Genomic DNA, 22,990 nt, shown 5'->3' with positions numbered 1-22,990 from the left:
TACCAAATTGATGCTTTGGGAGTGGGGGGCATCATAACTACTACTTTTTCTGAATCATAGTCTTCTGTTTTCTTTAGCTTTTCTTTTTTGGCCAAGTTTTTGTTGATTAGGAGTTTTCCATGATCTAGTTTTTGTTGATTTTTTAAATAAGTTTTCTTTTGTTGTTGTTCAATTCTCGAATTCCCTGTTTTCCATCCACCACTCCATCCCCTTAGTCCGGTATGCCTCTGCCTATTCTAGTCTGCAGCCATAATTCCTCTCTGGATGTACCTGTTACCACTGCCAAATTTAACTGCTTTCCAGACCTCCTTATAAAGCCAAATGTTACATGTTCTTTCTATTTATGCCAGAGCATGATGATGTTGAAAGTATGGCTAAAACTATGAAAATATCTACATGCTGATAATATATTTGGTAGTGATTTGGCTTGTTATGTGTTTTGTTCAGACCCTGACATTGGTACTCATGCATTATAATTCTGGCTTGAATGATGGTGCCATTTGATTTCATGGTAGTTAATTAGAAAAATATTCAAAGACAGGTAGGTTTCTGGGTTTTAGTAATTAACATCACAGGCAGCTATAGGATTGCACACTGCATTAGAAAATTAGTGAAACCGAAGAGCAATTAGGACTTTCTAGGGCAAGAGAAATTAGTAAAAGCTCCAGAGGGGACTGTGAAGAAAGAAAAATACTAATTAACAGTGCTTCAGTGTGTTATCAGAAGGGAACAGAATTCTTAAAACTTCATTAATCTGTTAATTTAGGAATTTTGTCCTGAAAAGTTAAGTGACTTCTTTAGTAGCACTTATTGATATAATTTTACACTTATTGATATAATTTGATGCAATGAATTCCCCTATTAAATTAAGCCCCATTTTTTTTTCTAAATGTTTTATTCCTTGGGTTCAGCACAAGCCTGATATTTAGGGACTCAGTGAATATTTGAATGAATGAATGAATGAATGAATGAGTGAACACATGCATGAAAAGGACTAGGGCTCTGTATAATCTTAAGAAATCCCTTGCCCCTGGCCCCTTTTTCTCCATTTCCCCACCTTCACCTTTTACCATGTCTTCCCCAGTGAGGAAAAGATCCTTTGAGCAGAAATGTTCAAGATACTTAAAAATTCTGGATATGGCTTCTTGATTTGAAAATGAGCAAAAAACACATGAAGCTATTAGTTCAGCCTGGTAAAGGTGAAGGATATTAGCATTGATTACCTGTGTATTGAGTACTTGAGATGCACAGTTCTGGTCACCCTCAAAAGATCCCGTGGTTTTATGTATTTGCTGGTTGGTTTCTTAGATGTCATGTTTGGTTTTCCAGCTGCAGGCTATTGATGTCTTATGAGAGAGTTTTTAATGACAAGCAGAAAAAGTAGGATATTGGTACTGTTCAGTCTTCAGCATGAAGCTCAACCTTTTAGGTTAAGTAATCTCACTGTTTAAATTCTGAGGTATCTTTGGTAGCCTCCATGTCTGAAAGTCTCAGTTTTGATAATTTACTTTTTTGTTCCTGTGTTTGAAAATTACTCCCCCATTTTCTAATCTTTATAAAATAATTAGAAAGAAGAATATGGAAAAGAAGCATCTGAAATTTTATCAGCTAGAGTGGAGTTGTTCAACATTTTGGCATATGTATTCAAAGTCCATTTCCCTTGAAGACATTTTCCTTTCTTGTTATAAAAGTAATGAACACTCATTGTAGAAGAGACTGGCACAGTTAAAAGATACCAAAGTGTAAAAATTAAAAGTACAAAAATCAATTATAACTCTACCACCTCAGTTAACCAAGCATTGAACATTTTGGCATATTTCTTTTTAGTCTTTTTTTTTTTTTTTTAACTTTTTCTAGATGAAGAGGAGGAAGAGGAATGTGTGTATTTACAGCCTGCATTTTTTAAAGTGTTAACTTATTAAGGTTTTTAACACATCTGTAATACTTATGAACTTAATTTTTATTGTTCGTGTTCCATTATGTGACTCGATCATAATTTTTTTCAGTCCTTCAAAATCAAATTTTTTAACCAAGTGTTTCATATGTCTAGAAAAGAACAGATAATAACCTCAGATACTAATGATTTGCATAACCCTGCATTAACAGACTTTTAATATTTTGCTGTATTTGTTTCAAAGATACCAAGTTCCCACTTTTTTCTTAACTCTAAGCAGGTCGGGTGAGGGCTCCTTTGTCTTTGCGTTTTTATTCTTCTTACCTAGAGAGTTTATATATGTGGATGTGTATGAATGCACATGTGTAGTATGAGGTAGGGATCTCTTTTTCCCATATGAGTAACTTTTATATATAGTTCTTTTCCTTACTAACTTATATGTATGAATACATGTGTGCATGTATATTTATATAAATATAAAATCAGGCTTACATGTACTTATGGATCTGCTTCTGGCCTCTGTCTTTTATTATGTTTATCTGCTGTATGTCAGTATCACAATCTTAAATACCATAGATTTCTAATAAGTCTTAATAGGGCAAGTCCCTGTGACTTTTTATTCAAAATTGTCATGGTTTTTCTTGACCTTTTTACTCTCCTGTGTGAATTGAGGATTCTTTTGCTAAGTTCCACAGAAAATTCTGTTGACATTTTGATTGGAATTACATAGAATTACAAATTTGGTGTTTGTGACTTTCCACTGTAAATCATGATGCCGTGAGCATCTTATTGTTTTTATTTGTGATTATTTTTCTTGGAACTAAATTTCAAGAAGTAGAATTCTTGGGTCAGAAGAAATGGACATCTAAAAACATTTTCAGATGGGCAGATATTTCTAAAAGGTGGACAACATCTGCTGGCAAAAGTTTGGAAAATGGGTTCTTGAATATATTGCTAGTGACAGTGTGAGTTATCACACATTGTGGATAGTCATCTGGAAGGAGCTACTGAGATCAAAAGACAGTTTTGTCCTTTGACTTGGCGATCCTGTTTTGGGAAGCCTATCAAATTAAAATGGCCAGAGCCTAAGAGTATATGTGTGCATATGTTGACAGGAGTCTGTTTAAAAGAGCAAAAACTGGAAAGCTAATGTTCATCAATAGGATACTGTCAAATTAAATATGGTTAAGTTTATACTGTAGAATATTATGTAGATATTAAAAAGATTGAGATAAATATATATGCGTTGTTATGGCACGTTCAAATCTAAGACCCACAGAGCCAATTAAGATTAATTATGAGCCTTTATTAGTTGGCCGGCAACTTATTCTCCCCACTAGAGAATCAGCCTCGAGCCTCTGGAGGAGGCAGCTTATAAAGCCTAAAACTATGTCTTGGTGGGCTTTGATTATGCAAGCAAGCAGATTATAGAAGCAGATTTTGGCGGTTAGCATCTAACACAAAGAAATGTGGTTTCTGGTGGACAGCTTTGTTATCTACACTCCCGGCGGCAATATTGTTTTATTGTTCTTCTTGGGAGCCTTGGGAGCTATTTTCTCCTAGGCAGCTGGCGCCTGGAGATATCACTCTCTGCCCTGTTCTTGGCGCTGACTTACTGAGGAATTGATACCAATAACCATAACAACGTATTTTCCAAAGTAGTCACGGCCGGAATAAAGAGGGGAGATGTGAACATGGAAGATGTTTTTGAAATGCACTTTTACGCTGTTACTGCATTGACCTAGAAAGTGGCTTATGAGAACATTAAGTGAAAAAGTGGGGCAAAGAAATATGTATAGTATGAGTGGATTTTTATTTAAAAGCAGGAAGGTTAGGAGAATTCTCGATATGTGCAAATGTCTATATATATTTGTGTAAGAGCTACATGAAACAGGAGCACACACAAAGCTGAAATTGGTTATGGGAAGGTAAATATTTTTAACTACATCTCTTTTTTATATATATATTTATATTGACTTTTTAATTTTAATTGAGATGCAATTCACATTCCATAAAGTTCACCCTTTTAAAAAGTTTGCAAGTCAGGAGGTTTTAGTATATTTTCAAAGTTTTATAATCATTACCAGTATCTAATTCTGGAACATTTTTATCGCCCTACTGTTTATAACAAGCATGTTTTACTTTGGGAATTTACAAAACAATAAGTGCTTAAAAAATAACGAAGTCACAATGAGTTGCTGGAGTGATAGCTCTGTTTTGGAAAAGAGAAGCCTGCCTTTTCATACCCATAGGTCAGTCAAATACTTGATCTTGTGGCAAATCATTGGTGGGCATGGCCCATCTCTTTTCATATAAATAGGATAATAAAAATTTACCACCCATTTTAAGCAACAGAATGAAAATAACTTTTACCTTTACTATTTATATTGCTCAAAACATTAACACTTATTACCTAGTAAGTAAGGTCTACCAGTTGATGTTCTCAGTTGCCTTACATTTGGGTTACCTGTATCATCCATTGCCCGATCAGCATTAAGTATTAGGTTAAACAAAAAGGTGTGAAAACTGATACCTTACTGTTTTCGTGACTCTTTTGTCAATAACGAGATAGAACTTTTCATATTTCCTAGTCATTTGTACAATTTTTTAAATTTAAGTTTTGGTGAATATACTGCTGTTCTTTGTTTTTTGTCCCTGACTAGTGGCCTCAGCCATTTGTTGAATAATTCTTTCTTGTCTTTGTCATTTTAAATTGCATATTAAATTCATATACTGTGATTTATTCCAAATGATGTTTTGACCATTTAAAAATGAATTTGCTTCCATATTTAGCGTGTATATGATGAAGAAGTGGAGGAGCCGGTTCTCAAGGTTGATGCAGAAAAAGCAGAACAGGTACTTGCATTAAATCACTCTTCTGTTGAGTTCTTGACTTAGAGACAAAAAGTGGTGATTTGTAATGTGGCTGGTAAGGGATGGATTTTGGAGGACATAGGGAAGGCTGGTCCGGACAGCCTAACAATTGAACTCTTGCTTCTGAAATTTAGCATATTAAAAAATATATGGTAAAGTTTCTGAATTCCGGATAGGGGTACAGCACAGTTCAGCAGAGATTTTTTATCAAGGCCCAGTTAGTAAATATTTTAGCTTTTTCTGGCCTCATGAGTCTCTTTCCCTTCTCTTTTTCCTCTTTTCCTCTTCCCCTCCCCATCCCCTTTAAAAAATATGAAAAAAAAAATTCTTACCCTAAGAGCTATACAGGAACAGGTCAGAAGCTGAGCTGTAGTTTGTGAGTTCTTTGAAGACTGAGTTTCCCTATTCTTTTATGACTACTTTGAGTCTAATTCCCACTAGTTAAAAATTGCAGTAAAATGAATGCTAGATTAGCCCACACACCTTGAGTAACTCCTAAGTGCCACAACATGTGTTGGTACAGAGGATACAGACTGTGCAGTGAACATTTATTGACTCTAGGAAGATTTCAGGGAGCTAGTAACTTGGAGAAAGACTTTGTTCTCAAGAAGTACAGTCTTGGTTGGATAGGACACATGATGTTGGCTGCATGGCTGCTGTTTGGAAGTTCAGATGAGAGAACTTAATGGGATGAGATAGAGAAAAACTTCAAGGATGAGATGTTAGCTGAGTGAGGAAAGATGAGCCAGATTTTAAGGCCATATTAGCAAGAGAGAATGCCCTGAGCTAAGGTTCCAAGTTGGAGGATGTACCTGGTATTTTATGGACTATGCTAATAGAAAATAGTGGTAGTCAGGCAAGAGAAAGGTAAAAGGGGTAAAGGGTGGATGCTGGAGGGCTTCATAAATCTGACTAAGGAGTCTCTACATTTTTCCTCCTTCTGGCTTCATGTGTTCTTGGGGTCTCACATTATAGATCAAAGCATAGATAAAAAGTTTTTTAACTTTCTAGTGCTCTGGCAGAAGGTGTACTTTTTTCCTCCCACTCAGGAAATCACAGTGGAATTTCAGTAAGTTTGTTATGGGAGCAGCCTTGAATCAGCTCTAATTTATTCAGAAAATATAAACTACTTGAAAAAGTTGGTGCTTTATCAGTAACTGTTACTTGTAACATATGAAGCTGTTACACTAGGAAAGGATATTAGAAACCAGTTACAGTTCTCCCTATTTTCAGCCTTTTTTAAAATAAGAAGTTTTTAGTAGTACTCAAAGACTTGGTAATCATTTAAGTATGATAGTATCTGGTTACACCAAGTCAGGGTTCAATTTTAAAGTGAAAGTATTTAGAGACCATTTTTAAAAAGGTACTATATATTTATTTCACAAACACACTTTCACACACTTAGTACATTGTTAGCTGTTTTACTAGAACCAAGCAAAAAGATGCAGCCAAAACAAAAAAAGTTAAATAGTAAAGACTTCAGTGCTTGAGATAGAATTGTAAAATACTCATAGAGTTTTCCCTTTTGGCCCTCAGAAACAATACTGTATGGTTTGGTTCTTTCTATAATTATATATCAACTCCTGGAATATATATAAAGAGGGGAAATGACACTTAATTTATTTTTCAATATTTCTCACAACTGAGAACAGTTGAGTGTATGAAGGGACTGTCACTGAGAGCTGCTGTTGTAGGAAATGGAGAACTGAGGAATATTTATGTACTGACTTCTGGGGTGGGTGGGAGGAGATTGTACTAGGGTGATGAACAAAATAGATTAGCGATGAAACTGACCCCCTCTTGGTTTGAAACAAATTTATATGATAACTGTAATTGTTTAGTCCTTTTTTGAATTGTAATTTTTAAAAATGACATCTTTAGCTGGAGTATTTTCCTCTGTTTTTACTCCTAAAATTGTCCAAAGGACCATCAGCCAAAGTTAACAGGATGCAGTCATGGTGAAGCTAAAAGTCTAGGCTTTTCATTCCTCCAGAGTAGGGAAGTGAAGTGCCGTTGAGGGTTTGTGAAGTGCCATTCATTTTTGGTGTACTTTTACATAAGTTATCTAGCTGAACCATCCCACAGTAGTGTTTGTTTTTGTAGGCGATGAACCTGAAGCTCTGGGACCTTGGGTACTTCATATCCTAAAAGTGACAAACTTGCCATTTAAAATTTGCTTCAAAGTCACTCCAAAAAGTCTGTTTTGAGATACTCAGCAGAATCTGACTTTTGTTAACATTTCTAATTAAGATAATTTTGGAGCATGAGTTTAGGCTTTAGAGAACATTCTCAGTGTTTTATTACAGTGCTATTAATGTACTGGAGATCCATGCTGAATAGTATTTTTTTGTAGGAGAAGACCCGGGAACAGAAAGAAGTAGATCTGATTCCTAAAGTTCAGGAGGCCGTGAACTATGGTTTACAAGTATTGGACAATGCATTTGAGCAACTAGATATAAAAGCAGGAAACTCAGACTCTGAAGAAGAAGATGCTAATGAGCGGGTGGAATTGATTCTTGAACCAAAGGTAAAGACATTCAATTCAAGTATTGTTACACCTCTTATGTTTTGGGTACTATATTTGGGTACAGAATTGGTAAGACATGGACTTTACTTCTATAAAGTGAACATGTCACTTAGCAATTTCATATTTACTCCATCAGAAAGACTTACTTTACACGAGCATTGCTTGAGCACTTACTAGGTATGAAGCGGCCAAGTTAGGGAAGTACAAAGTTGCAGGGCATAGTTCTTCTCTCAAGATGTTTATTATTACATCATTACCAGACTGTGGGACAGAAGGAACTTTTAAGTCTAGCTGGGAAAATTAGGGTAAAGTTGAGTCTTGGATTGAGTTTTGAAGGATGAGAAGGCTCATAAGAGGTAGCGATTGTTAGGAACCTGAAATTCTGTAATTTGTGTTAAGGGGGACTGCAGAAGTGTTTAAAGATGTTTGAGTTGTTTCTAGGTTTTGGCTATTATGAATAAAGCTGCTATGCATATTCATAAACCAACTGTTAGCCTAACAGGTATTTATTGTTTTCCTATTACTTTCAGATTGTTGAAGACAATTGGGGTGACATAGAATCACCTAGAAATAAACACAAAAGGTTGTTTTGAGAGAGAGTCCTTGTGACACACAAGTGCCTTAGGAATTGAAACACTACAGAACCAAACTCTAGTTCTAATCATTTATTTAGCTGCACATTTCTCTTCCAGTTTGAGCTTATAGTGTCATACCAGGTTAGGGTTGTTTATTTAGCACTGGTACACTTGTTGGCTTGCTTTTTTACTATAGGTATTTAGAAGTCATCAGTAGACCCTGGGAAATGTATTGCCTGGGCCACACTTGTTACTTTCAAGTTGCACACCAGTTTCTCTTTTGTGGGAGGACTTGAGAGGGACTTCTGAGTCAGCAACTAGTTAGCCCAGTTATCACTTTCTTTTCTTTGCACTGAATTGGTTGCTGTTGTATCTTTAACTTTTACATTAACCTTCAGTTATTGTGTGAAGCATCAAAATTATTTTCCCTTGTCCCCTAGGGTCTTTTCATTAGGTAGGAGTTGTTATGGCCAAAGGATCATGCCTCACAGAAGACATGTCAGCTTCTCTTCTGGCAGTGGAGATGGGAGGTTGTCCTAGGGGCAGAGTGCTTTCTTGTCCTTAAATTTTTAATGTGTATGATGGGTGGGACTCTGAAGTAGAGGACTGAAATGGAAGGATCTCCAACGTGTATTACTGTGCACACAGTCTCCTTCATTTCATTGTTATTTTATCATTTGGTCTTATTTTACCAACTTTACTTTTCTAAATTATACAGTGTGAACCTCTTGGGGGATATTATTTTTCTCTTTTTTGAGTTATTTTTTCCTCTCAGAGAGGTTCTTACTAATTTTTTAGACATTATAATGTTGACTATAGATATTTGTATAATTTTTTTTCATCAAGTCTATGCTTTATGTGGTCTAGCCCATCCTTCTCCTTTGCTCTAATGCAGAGCGAAAGAGTCCTTGATTCCCTTTGTGGTTTGTTTGTGACCTATTTGCCCCTGTCTCCTCCCTAAAACCTGCCTGGACATACCTGCTTGCCTTCTCATAGTCATAAAAATCATTCGGGTTTTTTCCTCAGTGTGCTTCTCTTCAAGTTTAGGACTATTATTGAGGAATCTCAAGATTGATTGATTGGTTCACCAGTGCTGCTTTTGAGGGGAGGAAGGTAGGGTTAGGGATCACTAAAGCTTGCCAGAATTTCTGGTTTCTTTTCCAGATCCTCCTCCTTTTGAACATTTTGCTATGTAGTTGTACCCCTTTCCCTATTTGATTATTGCTGGTAAATGTTTTATAGGCTTTTGCCACTTTTGTTAATATAATTAGGCACTTAAAAAAGGGAATTCTGTGTGATTCAGCTTTACTTTGCCATCTTTACCTAGGATTTGACTTTTTTAAATCAGTGATTTTTTTTTTTTTTGTATTTTTAATCCTACTGTGCATCTTAGTCTCTTATTATGTAACTTGTTTGTGGTAGTCAGATGAAACCAGGTATCAGATGGAGAACTATTTTTCAACTTAAATATTTAATGGCTTATTTCTTTTCATTTTTTACAGGATCTGTACATTGATCGTCCTTTACCTTATTTAATTGGGTCAAAGCTGTTCATGGAGCAGGAAGACGTGGGTCTTGGAGAGCTGTCCAGTGAAGGTACTCTTTTTGTTACTTTTAACATTTATAAATTTACTTTTCATTTTAAAGTAATTCCAGACTTTATGTTAGTATTGTAAGAATAGTACCAAGAGCTCCCATGTACCCTTCACCCAGGCTTATCAGTTAAGATTTCATCACATTTGTTTTGTCTTTTTCTCTATATATACATATTTTTTTCCTGAACCTATTAGAAATCAAGCAGACATTATGCCCTATTACTCGTAAATATTTCTGTTTATAGCCACAGTACAATGATGAAAGTCAGGAAATTTTACTGGACATAATGAGATTAGCTAACTTTCAGTCATATTCAGATTTTGCCAGTTGTTCCAGTAATATCCTTTACAATCAATCTCCTTTTTTCCTTTGTTCTAGGATTCAATTCAGGATCACACACTGCATTTAGTTGTCCAAAAAACAAAAAGCTTTTCTTTGTTTTTCATAGCCTTGATATCTGTAAAGAGTACAGACTATTGTACTCTTGTAATTAGTAAGTATCTTGTGGGGAGATACTTCGAAGCTATATAAATATTTCATTCCTTACTATAGTAAAGATACTTTCAATTTCAATTAATGGTATAGATTTATCAAAATCTCTCTGGTAATGATATATGGGGTATATGAGTTCGAGAAGGAACTAAGCAAATATTCTTAATGAATATTGGTGATAACCCTTATCTTTCTTCTAAACAGAAGGTTCCGTAGGCAGTGATCGTGGTAGTATTGTGGACAGTGAAGAAGAGAACCAAGAAGAAGTAAGGGCTGTTTGGTGTGTCCAGTTCATGGTGGGCAGAAAACTAAAGTGTGTTTAGCAGGCTAAGTAAATAACGTGCTCGTGAATTAGCAATCTGTTTTCGTAAATCTTTTAACAGTGATAGAAGCCATTGTCTGAAGTTATTTCCTTGGGATTGGATTTCCTTTTGGTCTTATGTACAACAACCAGGAAAACTGCTTTAATCCCTTTTACTGTTTCCCTCCCTTGCACCTCACCACCATATTCTTCTTTTACCAATATATTTTGAGGGGTACAATTTAGATATTGTAGTGGAATTTCTGCCTGAGATGCAGTCTTGAGTAAGTTGTACTTTTAAATAATTGAAAGAAAATAGTTTATATTTCAAACTTTTACTTTAAAAATCTTCTAGAGCAGAAGAATGCTTAAAGCATCTATTTATGTTTTAGCTTTGTTCCTGCCTCTAGCAACTTTACATCCACAGGGCATAATATGACTTTTTCCTCTTAAGGTCTCTGGGTCTGTGGACTTTGATCACTATTGTATCTGGATTTGTTCCTTTAGATGGAATATTATCACAAAGGGCAGAGACATGTGAAGGATAATTCTGAGTGTGGATTTCTAAAAGGAGACAAATGTATTCATGTACTTTTCTTATTCTCCCATCCTCTTTGCACAATCCTCCTCCCCTTTCCCTCAACCAGCTCTTCAAGCAAAACACCTAACAGTAGGATATAAGCTTTTCTTAAATAACCTTGTCATAACTGAGAGTCCTTAGCTGAATCCTTTGCTTTTAGCCATCAGTGCAACTCTATGTAATTGCTGGTGGCAAATACTGATTTTCTCTTCTTGGGCCTGAAGTAGTTACTGTATTGAGAGGGAATATAGACAGTATGGTCTAAAATGTAAAATGATATAAACCAATTTTGGATAATTTAGTTGATTAAATGTGCAACTCGTACTTTACATCCAGAGGTTAGAGATGATAGTGTAAATAGATGTGAATAAATTGTTAGAGATGTTTTAATTAACTACAAAAATTACGTGTTAATTGGAATGGTCCTTGGCAATATTGTCAGCTGGCCACTTTATCTGCACCTTGATACTTCAGGTGACCAGTAATCAGTAAGGGGACCGAGTGTTGATCAGCCCCCAAAACTTAGACCTGAAATCATTTCAGTGCTTCTCAGTAAAGCCTGTATTAACGACAAAACTTTCTTTCCACTAAAGGAGTCAGATGAAGATTTTGCCAATCATAGCTACAATGATCAAAACCAGGTAAGACTTATGTATTGAAGTGACTTTATTTTAAATATTAATTGAAGCATAGTATATATACTAAATATATACCAAAATTGCTTTCGAGTGAGTTATGAGAAAATAAGGGTTTGTTCATGTTTCCAACTAATTTACCTTCAAGCATTTCATATTTTTAGGCTAACTACCCCCTGGTATAATTTTTCCCAATTTTGCTTTTATTTTATCTTCATTTTTCTTAGGAAACAATTTAAAAAACAAAATTGGGAAATAGAGCCTCTCAAAGAAGGCGCAGTTACCCAAACTGAACTTTTCACATGAATTCCTCTCCTCCATTTTAAAATTAGAGACAATGTAGCAGTAATGTTAAGGAACAATCAAAAGTTGAAAATACTCTAATCTTACTGTTTTAGTATCGTTGTCTTAATTTTTGTGTAGTCTTCTAAGGACATATTTTCATAAGATAATTTATTTTTTACTATTTTATATTAACATAAGTGTTTCCTTGTCGTTTGTCTTTGTAATTTGCTTTGTAAATGTTTATATTTTTAAGCACACTGATATATGATACTGTCATAGTCTCTGAATATATATGGGAAATAGTTTATTTTTAGGGTTTTATTTTTGAGGTAAGGATGCATTCAGTATTTTCATACATAAAAATCTTTTGCTTCTGTGAACTCTTCCCTTAAGAAGAAGGTGGTGTAGAGTTATATTAAAGGCTCTTGACGTTACTGTTTAATGGATATTCTAAATTACAAATCCTGCATGATGATTTTCTTACAGTCTTATCAGCACTGAGATTATGATATATGTATAGTGGTACAGTGAGATTGTTCCAATTTGCATTTCATTTTCCTAATTGGGAAATATTTTAACTATCAAAGGATTTAGAACTTTTTATTTTGTACTTGTATTTTCTCTAGTATTCATAAATGTGGTTAGTCTCTATGATTTTATTATCAATCCATATTTCTTTCTATGGAATTTACTATTAAGATCCATAAATTCGGACAGTTTTTCTCAGTGCAATAAAATGATTAAAAGCGCTGGCTTAATCATTTATTTGTATTGTTGAAGACAGACTAGTTTTGCATGCTATAGCTAACCTCAGAGTTCTAAGGATTTTAGCACAGTGCATGGTACAGTTTACTGTTTCAAACATTAAAATTTTTTTAAATTATATAAGTTATACATACCAGGGGCTGCTTCTGTAAAAATTAGAACTCAACAGATAGTTTTAGCCCTCCAATCTTCATTTTCTAACATTCTCCAGAGGTAACTGGTGTTATGATCTGGGAGTATATATTTCCAAGTGTTTTCTTGTACAAGTATATCTGCATTCATAGAAATGATGTAGGGGTAATGGGGAGTATAGGATATCAGGCTGAGTTTATCATACAGTGTTTTTCACTTGATGCTTTGAATATCTCTCTAACTTATTCCTTTTAACTGTTAGTATTCTTATTATGATGATATTTATTTAGTTTATTCATTTCTCTAGTGATGGACATTTTAAATATTTCAGTATTTGCTATTCTTGCACTGAAAAATCTTATGTATTATTTGTTATAGCACATTTAGTGCTTCATAACTTTTGCTGCGTTATCATCATCATATAACAACTGTTACCATTTTGTGTAAAGCCTAAGTGGCAATATCTCTTTTTCAGCTTGACTTTATCTAATAGCTCTTATCTGGTGATTTATACTCTTAGCACACTACACAAATGAGTGATGAAGAAGAGGAAGATGATGGTTGTGATATTTTTGCTGACTCTGAGAAGGAAGAGGAAGATATTGAAGACATTGAAGACAATAATAGACCTGTAAGAAAGACTGTTGTTGCTGTCTCTTGGCAGGGTTTAAACTGGTACCTAAGACTCATTCTTTTTACTGTCATTTATGTTGTAACAGTCTTGTTTTGTATCATATTTGTATTTTCATTTACACTTATGAAAATAGTGGTTGAGCTTCCCAAGATGCTTTATAAGTATCACTTTCTCTTTCAAATGCTACAATTTTATAAGTCAGATCATTTAAAATACATTCATTTCTAGAGTTTTAAGATCTAAAAATCCTCCCCCTTCCCTCACCTCAAGTACCTCATGGTAGTTTTTTTATCTAGCTCTTCAAGTATTAAAGTATTAAAAAATAAAGAAATACGGAGCACTTCCTTTCGAAGGAAGACTGAGTTCCGTTTCTCAGGTAATCTATATAGGGTGCATGTGTTTAAATTCATTTGTTAAACCTTATTTTCTCATCAGTTCAATTTCTTTGCCATTGTTTACATAATTTTGTCAGGTGTCCAAAAGTAAACTGTACTAGTTTGTATCTTGCCTGTAGAAAAGAAGTAGACCAACGTCGTTTGCTGATGAGCTGGCAGCTCGGATCAAAGGGGATGCCACAAGCTGGATGGAAGAGGAGCAAACAGGTACGTTCCAAGATGAATAAACGTGGCGGTGGGGAAGTGCAGGATCCTCTGCTGGACTTAACTGAGGGTGGAATTCCCTGCTTAACTTTACTAAAATTAAACATCGTACTTCTGATTCTTTTTTTGGTTTATAGACTCTGTAATAACCGAACACTGTGGACCTCCCAAGAAAACTGCACATATACACATTTATTTAACATTGTATATGTAGTTTCAGGGCATTAACTGGTACCTCAGTGAACCATGGGCCCCAGATTGAGAATTCTTGCCTTAATATTTACTCCTATATCCTGACTAAATGAAAGTGTACTATTCAGTATGTTCTAGTGATTTAACAGGGTGGAAAATAGGATAATTCTTTGAGCAGGTGTAGTCCTGGTATGCACATGACCCTGGCATGTAAGCTGAAATTTTCTGCCTTAAACAGAGGCACTTTTGAATGCCTTCCCATAGGAGTGCTGTTGGAAGTGCTTAGGTGGAGGTGAGATACAAAGCTGAATGGTTTGCTCTGAGCTTAGGAGTCATGAGGATAGCAGACATGTATGTAAATGTGAAAAATCAGTAGGTAAATGCTAAGTGTGGCCTGAGTATGGTTAAAACTGACATATTCTTCAAGCCTTATCTCCAGGAGAAGGAAAGCCTCAGAAGACATTCATAGAGAAGAAGGAAAGGAGAACTCCCTCAGATGGTAGGCTTTCCCCCTCAATTCTGTTATTTTGGAAGGCTCTTACCTCAGGACTATTACTCACATAATTTGTAAAGTACTACTTTAAATGCATGACAAAAGAGTTTATCTCTCCATTTGCATTTTCAGAGCATTTAAGAGCATGCTTTGGGGTGCTGGGAGGAGAGATGGTTGTGGAGGAAAAATGGTGTGAAAATTTGAACTGTTAGATTTTATAGCAATCGTTATCTGTCTTCTGTGTTTCTCTAGAAACTAAGACACTCTAGCATTTGTTTTTCATAAAGAATATATCAGGCGTTTTCATATTAAATAGTAATGTCTATTACATTTCCACTTGTGACTGTGTCAATCTGCAACTTTCTTTGTTTAGTCTGCCCATCCCTGAAATTCTTGGTGGGGTAGTATTGAATGGCAGTTGAACCATATACTTGTTTCAAAAGAGATAAATCCACATGAAAGGGATCACGTGTGGAATTTACCTTGCCTCAGACATTTACAGACTTGAGGGTAGGAACCCAGAGAACCTTTTAAGGGATTCAGTGGACCGGTTAATGAATTTTTGTTAGAAATTTCTTAGTTTGCCAGCACGCAGATCCTCCATGTTATATATAGTTAGATAAACTTCATGCTAATTTTGGAGATGTTGTAAAGGTCAAATGCCAGAATTTGAGTTCCAACCCCATCTTTAATTCTCCCTGCAAAGCATTTCTTTCTGTTTGGTAGATGAAGATGGTAACTTGTTCGCACCCCCCAAGCTGACCAATGAAGACTTTTTACCATTTGGCTCCAGAAGTGGCCTGTTCAGTGGAGGGAAGGGACTTTTTGATGATGATGATGAGGAGGTAAGTCAGTGATAAGCTAAAGTTCTCCATAGCTATATTGTGGGTCCGTAAGGAAGAAATATACTTTGTTCCTATAGTAGGGAAAAAAATGGCTTCTTAGTTGGAAGTTGTTTCTACCTTCATATTTGGGGATATTTTGAACAAAGAATCACAAAGTGAGAAAATACTTTATCCTGATCCCTTTTGTTAGGTGGGAAGAGGGTATGAGAGTGTTAATAGTGAATTAATTTACTTGATTAAGCAAATTGTTTTTTATCTTATTGTCTTTTTCCATGTTTGTATTTAATTCATGGACAGACCTAAATTATTTAAGGGTCTGATTTTGCTATAGTCCTCACTTTGGAACTGATTTTCTGGCAGAACAGCAAATACGTATTTTTAAACTTTACAAGGTACTTTTCTTTAGAATGCCTCAAATACAGCTACCTTTTCCACTGCATTTTTGAATTCTGTGTTATATACCTTGTTACAATCAGACTGACCTCTTCACGGAAGCCCCTCAGGGTCGGGAAGCACGTGTCCCAGTTAATGAAGGTAAGCTTGGATTGAAGCTGACTGTGCTTCTTTGTGCATAGATTTCTAAAACTATTTACTTCCCATTAGGAGATGGAATCCCCAACATTGTTCCCAACCCTTGTTTTTTTGTTAGGCAGGAAGCTGTCATGTTTGCTTTGGTTTAGTTAAAAATAGCTTCTTTGTACTGATTCATGTCTTGGAAAAAACTATAAATAGAGTACCATCTTTAAACTTCTATCACAATTTTACCTCTTAGAGAATTTATAAAAAAATCAAACAGGAAATATGCCCTAGCACTGTTGAAGATAATTTAATTTAATGAAATTTAACGCAAAGAAACATTTCTAAAATTCTGCGTATGAGTTGGACATCAGTAATTTTTTTGGTGTGCATTGTAATCATCTGTGGAGTTTTTAAAAGGCACACGTAAAAAATGTAAAAACTTACAGATTTTCTTCTTTTAGTCTGTGGTAGTTCTGGGAAATTGGTAATTTAGTTATTTTAAGCAAATTGGTCTCCCCAGGCCAAAAGTTGTCAGATTTTGGACCTGTTATGATGCTGCCTCGATTGCCCTGTGGTTCTTGTTCTCCAGTTTTTGACATTGATGACTTGTCTAGTTTTCTTCTTTCCCGTTATTGTCTTCATTTTTTTCACTGATGTCTCAGGTTTATTGCTGTTCTTTTTAAATTGTTCGTTTTCACGAAAGGGAATGGATAGAGTGGATACTGCGGAGGAGCCCTGCTTACTCTGCCCCTGCCTTCCATCGTGCTCTGCGTCTTCCTTGGCCTCCCTAGCCAACCCCACTGCGTTTGTTTGCCCAGAGTCACAGTAATCTTCCATGGGTGTAACAGCTGAGATTGCATTAGTACCAAGAAAATGCCATGACATTGGTAGAGCAGATAATACTAAGGAATTTTAAAATAATTTTTAGGAAAAATAAGTTTTAAATGGTTTCTTATGAACTATGTATTGTGTTGTACATATTTTACGAAAGTGTATTTAACAAGGAAAGTAATTTTCTTTGTTGAAATGGTTATCTCATTTTTTCTCATTTTAGTATCATCATCCTCCAAGCCCGGAAAGAGAATCCCAGCAGGAGCAGTGTCTGTATTATTAGGTATCATAATATAGAGTTTGTTTTTTAAAAACTGTATAAGTATCCTGTTGTCATTTTTAAGTTGCCATCTTCTAAGGGCTGGCTGGAGAGTAGGAGGAGCTTCAGGGGCATCAAAAAGCTTACAGAAAGAGCTCATTACTGGAGTTAGCTCATATTCTCTAAGAAATCAGTAGCCTTGGACCTTTTAGGTTTAAGTGACCAGGTGATTCTGCACTATGGGATGTTCTGTAACAGAAAAGGATAGAAGTTATTGGGTTTTTTTGATGCAGGACAGGGCAAATTTCCCTGAGTCGGGGGAGACCAAGTGCTGCACCAAGAGAAGAAGAAGGTCCATTGGTGGAGAGTGTAGAAAGAATTCAACACACATGCCAGAGTTAGAGTCAAAAGGAAAGTTTATTTAAAAAGAGATAGCACTCCACAGACAGGGTGTGTCCTTCTCTCAGAGGCAGAGAGTGAGAGGGACTAAGAGACAGGACAGTGAAAGAGACGGAGTAAAGGGTACTGAGAGATAGACAGTGAAGGACCCTGAGTATTAGGGGAATTCAGGTTATATATCATTCTTTAGTTCCTGTGAGTTATTGTTTAAAAGACTTTGTTAACTCATTTACTTTGATCCGGACATACAATGAGGAAGGGGAAGAGTATGTATCCTGAAACGGTAAGAATATGTAGAGTCAAAGGCAGTTTCCAGCCTTTAATCCATAGGTTCCCTGTGGTTTTAGCCGTAGGATATGAATGATTTAAAGACTCTTGTTTTTCCTGTTTCCCATTCTCAGGTAGGGAGAATGGATTGTTAGCAATTCCAGTAGAAATATTCCTTTGTTGTGCAGGTGTTTTCCTGGCCTAGCTGCATGGTTGATCAGCATTTGCAGTCTCTGAATGTAGCTTGATTTAACATTTTTAATTCGCTTGCCTCCTCCCTAAATTACTGTTACTGTGAGTTGTGGATGAACTGAAACTAACAGTTCTTGGTGGTTGGTAGTGTTTTTTTTTTATTGTAAGGCCAGGAAGCCCACCCACACTGGCTCACACCTGGGCTGTCTTGCCCCTCTACCCACAGGGGATGCTGATGTGTTTGGTAAAACATCTGCTCCATCACTGAAGGAGCCCCAGAAACCTGAGCAGTCCACTTCAGGGAAAAGCTCATACCTCCCGGCGCCCACTGGCCTCTTTGATGTCGATGATGATGACGACTTTTTTGCAGCATCCTTGGGCAGACCTTCCAAGACAGGTACCTGTTCCAGCCTATTTCTGAGAATTTTGCCAGAAAAAAGAAGATTGACCTAAATAGGGCATAAAACTCCTCTAGTTCCTATATCTTGCAGTACCAGAATTCCTTCCCCAAGCATTCTTGTTATAGAGTTGTCTCATTGCTACTTAAATAGTTACAGTCCCTTGGAGATTTCTATTTTATGAACAAATCTTTTCTGCTTTAGAAACTAATTAAAGAATATCTTCCTTATAGAGAGCTGAAATCTGTTTTCTTATAATATCTACTCAAGAATTTTGGTTCTCACCTTTGGAATTACACAAAAGCTTTGATCACACTTTTTTTCCCCAGCAGTCCTTAGTAAATGGTATGAGTAGAATGCCACATCCCAGCTTCACGTCTGTTTCAGAAAGCCCAGGAAACCTTGATTTTCTCTTGTATGACTGGGTTTTCAGCCCCTTGGCCACTTTGGCACGCTCCTTTCTTCCCTCAAATTTAAACCAGTTTGTTCAGGAAATCACTTCTCTAAATCAGTTCTTTAATGTGCAGATGACTCTCTCTAAACTTGTCAAAATGCAGATTATGATTCAGTAAGTGTGGCGAAGGGCCTGCGATTCTGCATTTCTAACAATCTCCCGGTGGGCAGAGATTTGCTGGTTTATGGGTTGCGCTAGCCCTTTTTTCAGTGGTAGGTGTGGAAAGTAAGGTTAGAAACAGAAATTGAGGGAAATAATAGCCCAGTTATTTTAGAGTGCAAATGGATGCATAATACACTCAACTCTATGGTGACTGAAATGATAGTGCCTCTTGTGGCTTGACAGGGTTCTCACTATAGCGGATGTCATTAACTGATTTGGTATCACAAGTTGATGCTGCTTTCTATGACAGCTGCTTCTCTCCTGGGACACCTATGAGTCAGTGTGCTCATTTCAGTGACACATGCCTCATTCAGTGCTGCAGTGCTTCTGGTAGTGAAAGGTTGGAAACTGCCCAAATATTCATCAATAGGGTGATTTATGTTCCTTACATTCAGTGGATTTTGTGAACCTGTTTAAAAGAATGAGGTCTGTGTGTGTTGACATGGCAAGATACCCTAGGCACATTAAGTGAAAAACTTAAATTGTAACACAATGTTGTTCAAATTATATTATCATTTATAGCCTTATTTAGAAAAATTAGAAGCACGTATACCAAACTGTTCCCAGTGGCTGTCGTGTTTGGGTGGGGACATGGAGTTACAGAGGAGGTTTTAGTATTTGCTTTTATATGCTATGGTATTTGATTTTTTAAAAGCAGGAGCTCACCCTCATTTCTCAGCTTCCTAGAGGATTGACTCTTAACTGATCTTATTATAGGTCTCTCTTGACCTTTTATGCCAGTCTAAGCTACTCTAGGCATAGGATGCTTTTGCTTGAATAAGTGTGTAAACCAGATGGTTAAAGTGTCCTGTGTTTCGTTTGAGTTACTGTTGTGTTCTTTGAAAAATTCCAATCTAGTTCACTTAATATTCTTGATAACTAATCAAGAAATACCATACTAAATTTATTCTTTGAGAGGGAAGAATTTTTAGTCTGAATTTTGTGATGGGAGTTTTTACATTAGTGTAATTTAATGCTGTGCTATCTTTTTAAAGGAAAAGTCAAATCTACCACTAATATCTTTGATGAGGAGGAAGGAAATCTGTTCAAAGAAAAAGCAGCAGCTTTGCCAGAAGCTACTGTGAATCAGACAGATGAAAATAAAGCAAGAGCAGAAGAAAAGGTGAGTAGAAGGGACGACTGGACATAGGATTATTGATTTGGGGAATCTTGTTCATTCTTCTGAAACTCAGAAGAAGCTATTGTTTCCTTTCAAGTGTATAATAAAGAACTTCAAACTTAACAGAAAGCTGAAAGAAGAGTACAACGAACACCCAAATAACTACCACCAAGATTCAGCAGTTGTTAGGATTTTACCCTTCCCAGTTGTTTTAACATCCATTTATGATCTGTTCTCGAGCTAGTTACCATGTTGGGTGGTGCAAAATAATTTTTTCTAGTTCTTGCATTTCTTCTACCTTTGTTAACTGGCATTCTTTTGAGTAGAAGAGCTGTTTCTTCTTTCCTGCGTTTTTAGTATTACTATAGCATAATGGATTCTCTATTCATGTATTCATGAGCATCGTTATTATTTTTTGATGCTCAAATTGACCTGTATTTGGCCAGTGGGATGCATCCCTTTCAGTCCTTAAGCTTTTCTGGATGCTTTCCTTTGCTTTACTGCACACCTTGATCTTTCTAAAGTGTGTCTTGCGACACGTTCTCGCTGTGAAACCCTGACCTTCCTGCTGCTGACCACCTAGGTCCTAGCATTCAGAACCTGGCAGGCTTCTAGGGCGAACTGCCTTCTTGTGCTGGCTCCAGCTGTAAATGACCCATTTGTGTCCTATATGAGGTAGGCAACCTGTCCTACTCTGACCTACCAGATATGCCTTCTCTTTTATCTTGCTTTTCTCTTTTCACATGGTTCCCTCTACCTGGAATGTCCTTGGTTGTACCATCTCCCATGTCTAGTCCTTGTCTATCTTGAGAAATTTACTTTATCAAGGAACTGTTTCTTTCCTCTTTTCTAACTTATACAAATTTTAAAATTCTTTTTCATAATACTCCTTTGGAATCAGTTCTTTGTACGAACTTGATACATGTCCAAGGCCCATGGTGTCTTTATCCCCTGGTGTGTGCGACTTGGCACCTTATTCTAGCAGAGACTCAGTACATTTTTGAGTAAATGATTAAACCCTCATTTCCAGGTATATTTTTTTTTAACTCTCAAAAAAATTTTTTTTTCCAACAAAGGTCACCATGCCTTCCAGCAAAAATCTCAAGCTCTTGTCAGAAACAAAGACTCAAAAATGTTTATTTTCAGACGATGAAGACACTGAGGTAAGGAATTCTTTTTTTAGTTCTTGTACTTAGTCCGTGGATATATGACATTAGAAACTATTTCTGAATTCGGATTTTCTTAGTAGAAGTATAAGACATTTTATTAAGTTCTTTAGTTCCTTTTTTGAAAGTAATCTCTTAAGAACAGACAGTCTTTAGAAGCAATACATGTACAATACTTTTCACTGTCGGATTTGAATCTAGTGCATCTCCTGGAGGAACATACTCTCTCTTCAGGATGCTCAAATTTTAGGCTATGCGTTGATCCACACTGTGATGAGGCACTTGTACTAGAATGGAAATTGACACACTGCTGCTTTTTTTGGTAATCTCACTGAAAGTTGGGCTTAGTGATGAAGTGATAAGTATTTTGGCACAGCCTTTTATGTTGTAACTGGTAACAGTTTGTGACTAGTGCTGGCTTGTAGATACCCCAGTTCTCCAGGCACCCACCTGGAAGTGCTTTTGCAGTGGAGCAGCACCAGCTCTCAGAAGTGATACTGCTTTTTCTGACTTCCATGGGCCTAGGTCCTTTTAGAATTAATTTTAGGCTAAGCTTTTAAGCAATCAGAGACCTGTATGAGAATTTAATGGAAAATAATCCCCTTCACAGAAAAACATGTGTCAGACATTTACATGTAATTTCATGATTTTGTAAACTTTGAGCTAGCTCTAGTAGTTACTTTGCACTAATAGCCAGGATGAACATGAAATTTTTTGTGAGTAGAGTGATTGCTATTGATATAAAAAAATCTTGGAGGCTTCTATATCACTGAAGGCCAGTGTATAGAAGATAGGGATTAACCAAAGTCCAGTTAAGCCAAACTCCTGACATATGAGCACAGCGTGTTGGTGCTTCACACTCTGGCCTTATTCTGTTCTCCCTGCTTCCTTACCGTCAAGCATACTTACACTCCAAGGTCTTTGCATTGGCTCCCGCCCCTCTGGGAATGCTCTTCCCAGAGTCCAGTTGGCTTGGTTTTTCATTTTTTCCAGTTTTCTGTGAGGCATCCCCTGATAACCCTTTTTATGGTAACAAGCCTGCCAGCATATACCATACTGTATTCCTTCATCCTCTTTTCTGTTTTATCGTTCTCCACAGTATATATTGCCATAGGACATTTCATGTCTACTTGTTCATTGTCTTTGGCCCAACTAGATTACACTCCGTGAGGGCAGGAAATTTTGTTCCCTGCTATTATTCCTGATACTTAGAACAGTGGTCCTCAACTTTTTGGCACCAGGGACCGGTGCTCCTATGAGAATCTAATGCCAGATGATCTGAGGTGGAGCTGAGGCAGTGGAGCCAGTGCTGGGGAGTGGATGGAAATACAAATGAAGCTTGGCTTACTCATCTGCTGCTCACCTCCTGCAGCATGGCCTGGTTCCTAATAGACCAGCCGCAGGGTTGGGGACCCCTGACCTAGACTGTTGATTGGCATTTGGTAAGCTGTCAAATAGTTGTCAACTACATGAAAAAGGAAAACAAATTTGAGCAATTTTCGTGACTTAAAAGGTGTTCCAGTTACCTATTGCTATGAAAAAAGTCACTCCAAAGCTTAGTGACTTAAAACAATAAGATTTTTTGTACCTTTTGCTGTTCTAGAAGTTGCTGGCTCAGCTAGGTAGTTTTCATTTAGGGTCTCACATGTGGTTTCTAGTCTGAGGGTGGTTGGGCTAAGAATCATCTCACTCATGTTTCTAGTGCCTGGGCGAGAAAGACTGTATGGTCTCCCAGCATAGCAGCTTCTGGGACTTCTTACATTGATTTCTTATATAGTGGCTCCAAGCTTCAGAGTGAGATTCC

General features: G+C 36.6%; 1 protein-coding gene across 8 annotated transcripts in view; it reads left to right on the top strand.

Annotated features, from left to right (window-relative positions):
- The window catches only part of WASHC2A (WASH complex subunit 2A), a 51,419-nt gene that overhangs the window by 2,581 nt on the left and 25,848 nt on the right, over positions 1-22,990 (top strand). For 7 of the 8 annotated variants that reach the window (XR_004951244.1, XR_004951243.1, XM_036222050.1 and 4 more), the window contains exons 4-17: positions 4,688-4,750; positions 7,122-7,295; positions 9,373-9,466; positions 10,163-10,224; positions 11,433-11,480; positions 13,177-13,287; positions 13,805-13,892; positions 14,509-14,580; positions 15,301-15,419; positions 15,896-15,953; positions 16,993-17,052; positions 18,113-18,283; positions 19,896-20,023; positions 21,097-21,183. Coding sequence is in view for 6 of the 8 variants with exons in the window: in XM_036222050.1 (XP_036077943.1) it covers positions 4,688-4,750; positions 7,122-7,295; positions 9,373-9,466; positions 10,163-10,224; positions 11,433-11,480; positions 13,177-13,287; positions 13,805-13,892; positions 14,509-14,580; positions 15,301-15,419; positions 15,896-15,953; positions 16,993-17,052; positions 18,113-18,283; positions 19,896-20,023; positions 21,097-21,183 (1,335 nt within the window). In the remaining 2 variants the exon portion in view is untranslated. The remainder of the gene's footprint in view (positions 1-4,687; positions 4,751-7,121; positions 7,296-9,372; positions 9,467-10,162; positions 10,225-11,432; positions 11,481-13,176; positions 13,288-13,804; positions 13,893-14,508; positions 14,581-15,300; positions 15,420-15,895; positions 15,954-16,992; positions 17,053-18,112; positions 18,284-19,895; positions 20,024-21,096; positions 21,184-22,990) is intronic. The other variant, XM_036222047.1, reaches the window with a different exon arrangement.

Source organism: Rousettus aegyptiacus, unplaced genomic scaffold (assembly GCF_014176215.1).
Source record: "Rousettus aegyptiacus isolate mRouAeg1 unplaced genomic scaffold, mRouAeg1.p scaffold_m13_p_6, whole genome shotgun sequence".
In the NCBI taxonomy this organism is placed as follows: Eukaryota; Metazoa; Chordata; class Mammalia; order Chiroptera; family Pteropodidae; genus Rousettus; species Rousettus aegyptiacus.
Note: the sequence above shows the minus strand (reverse complement) of the source record. Positions and strands in the feature narration are given on the sequence as shown.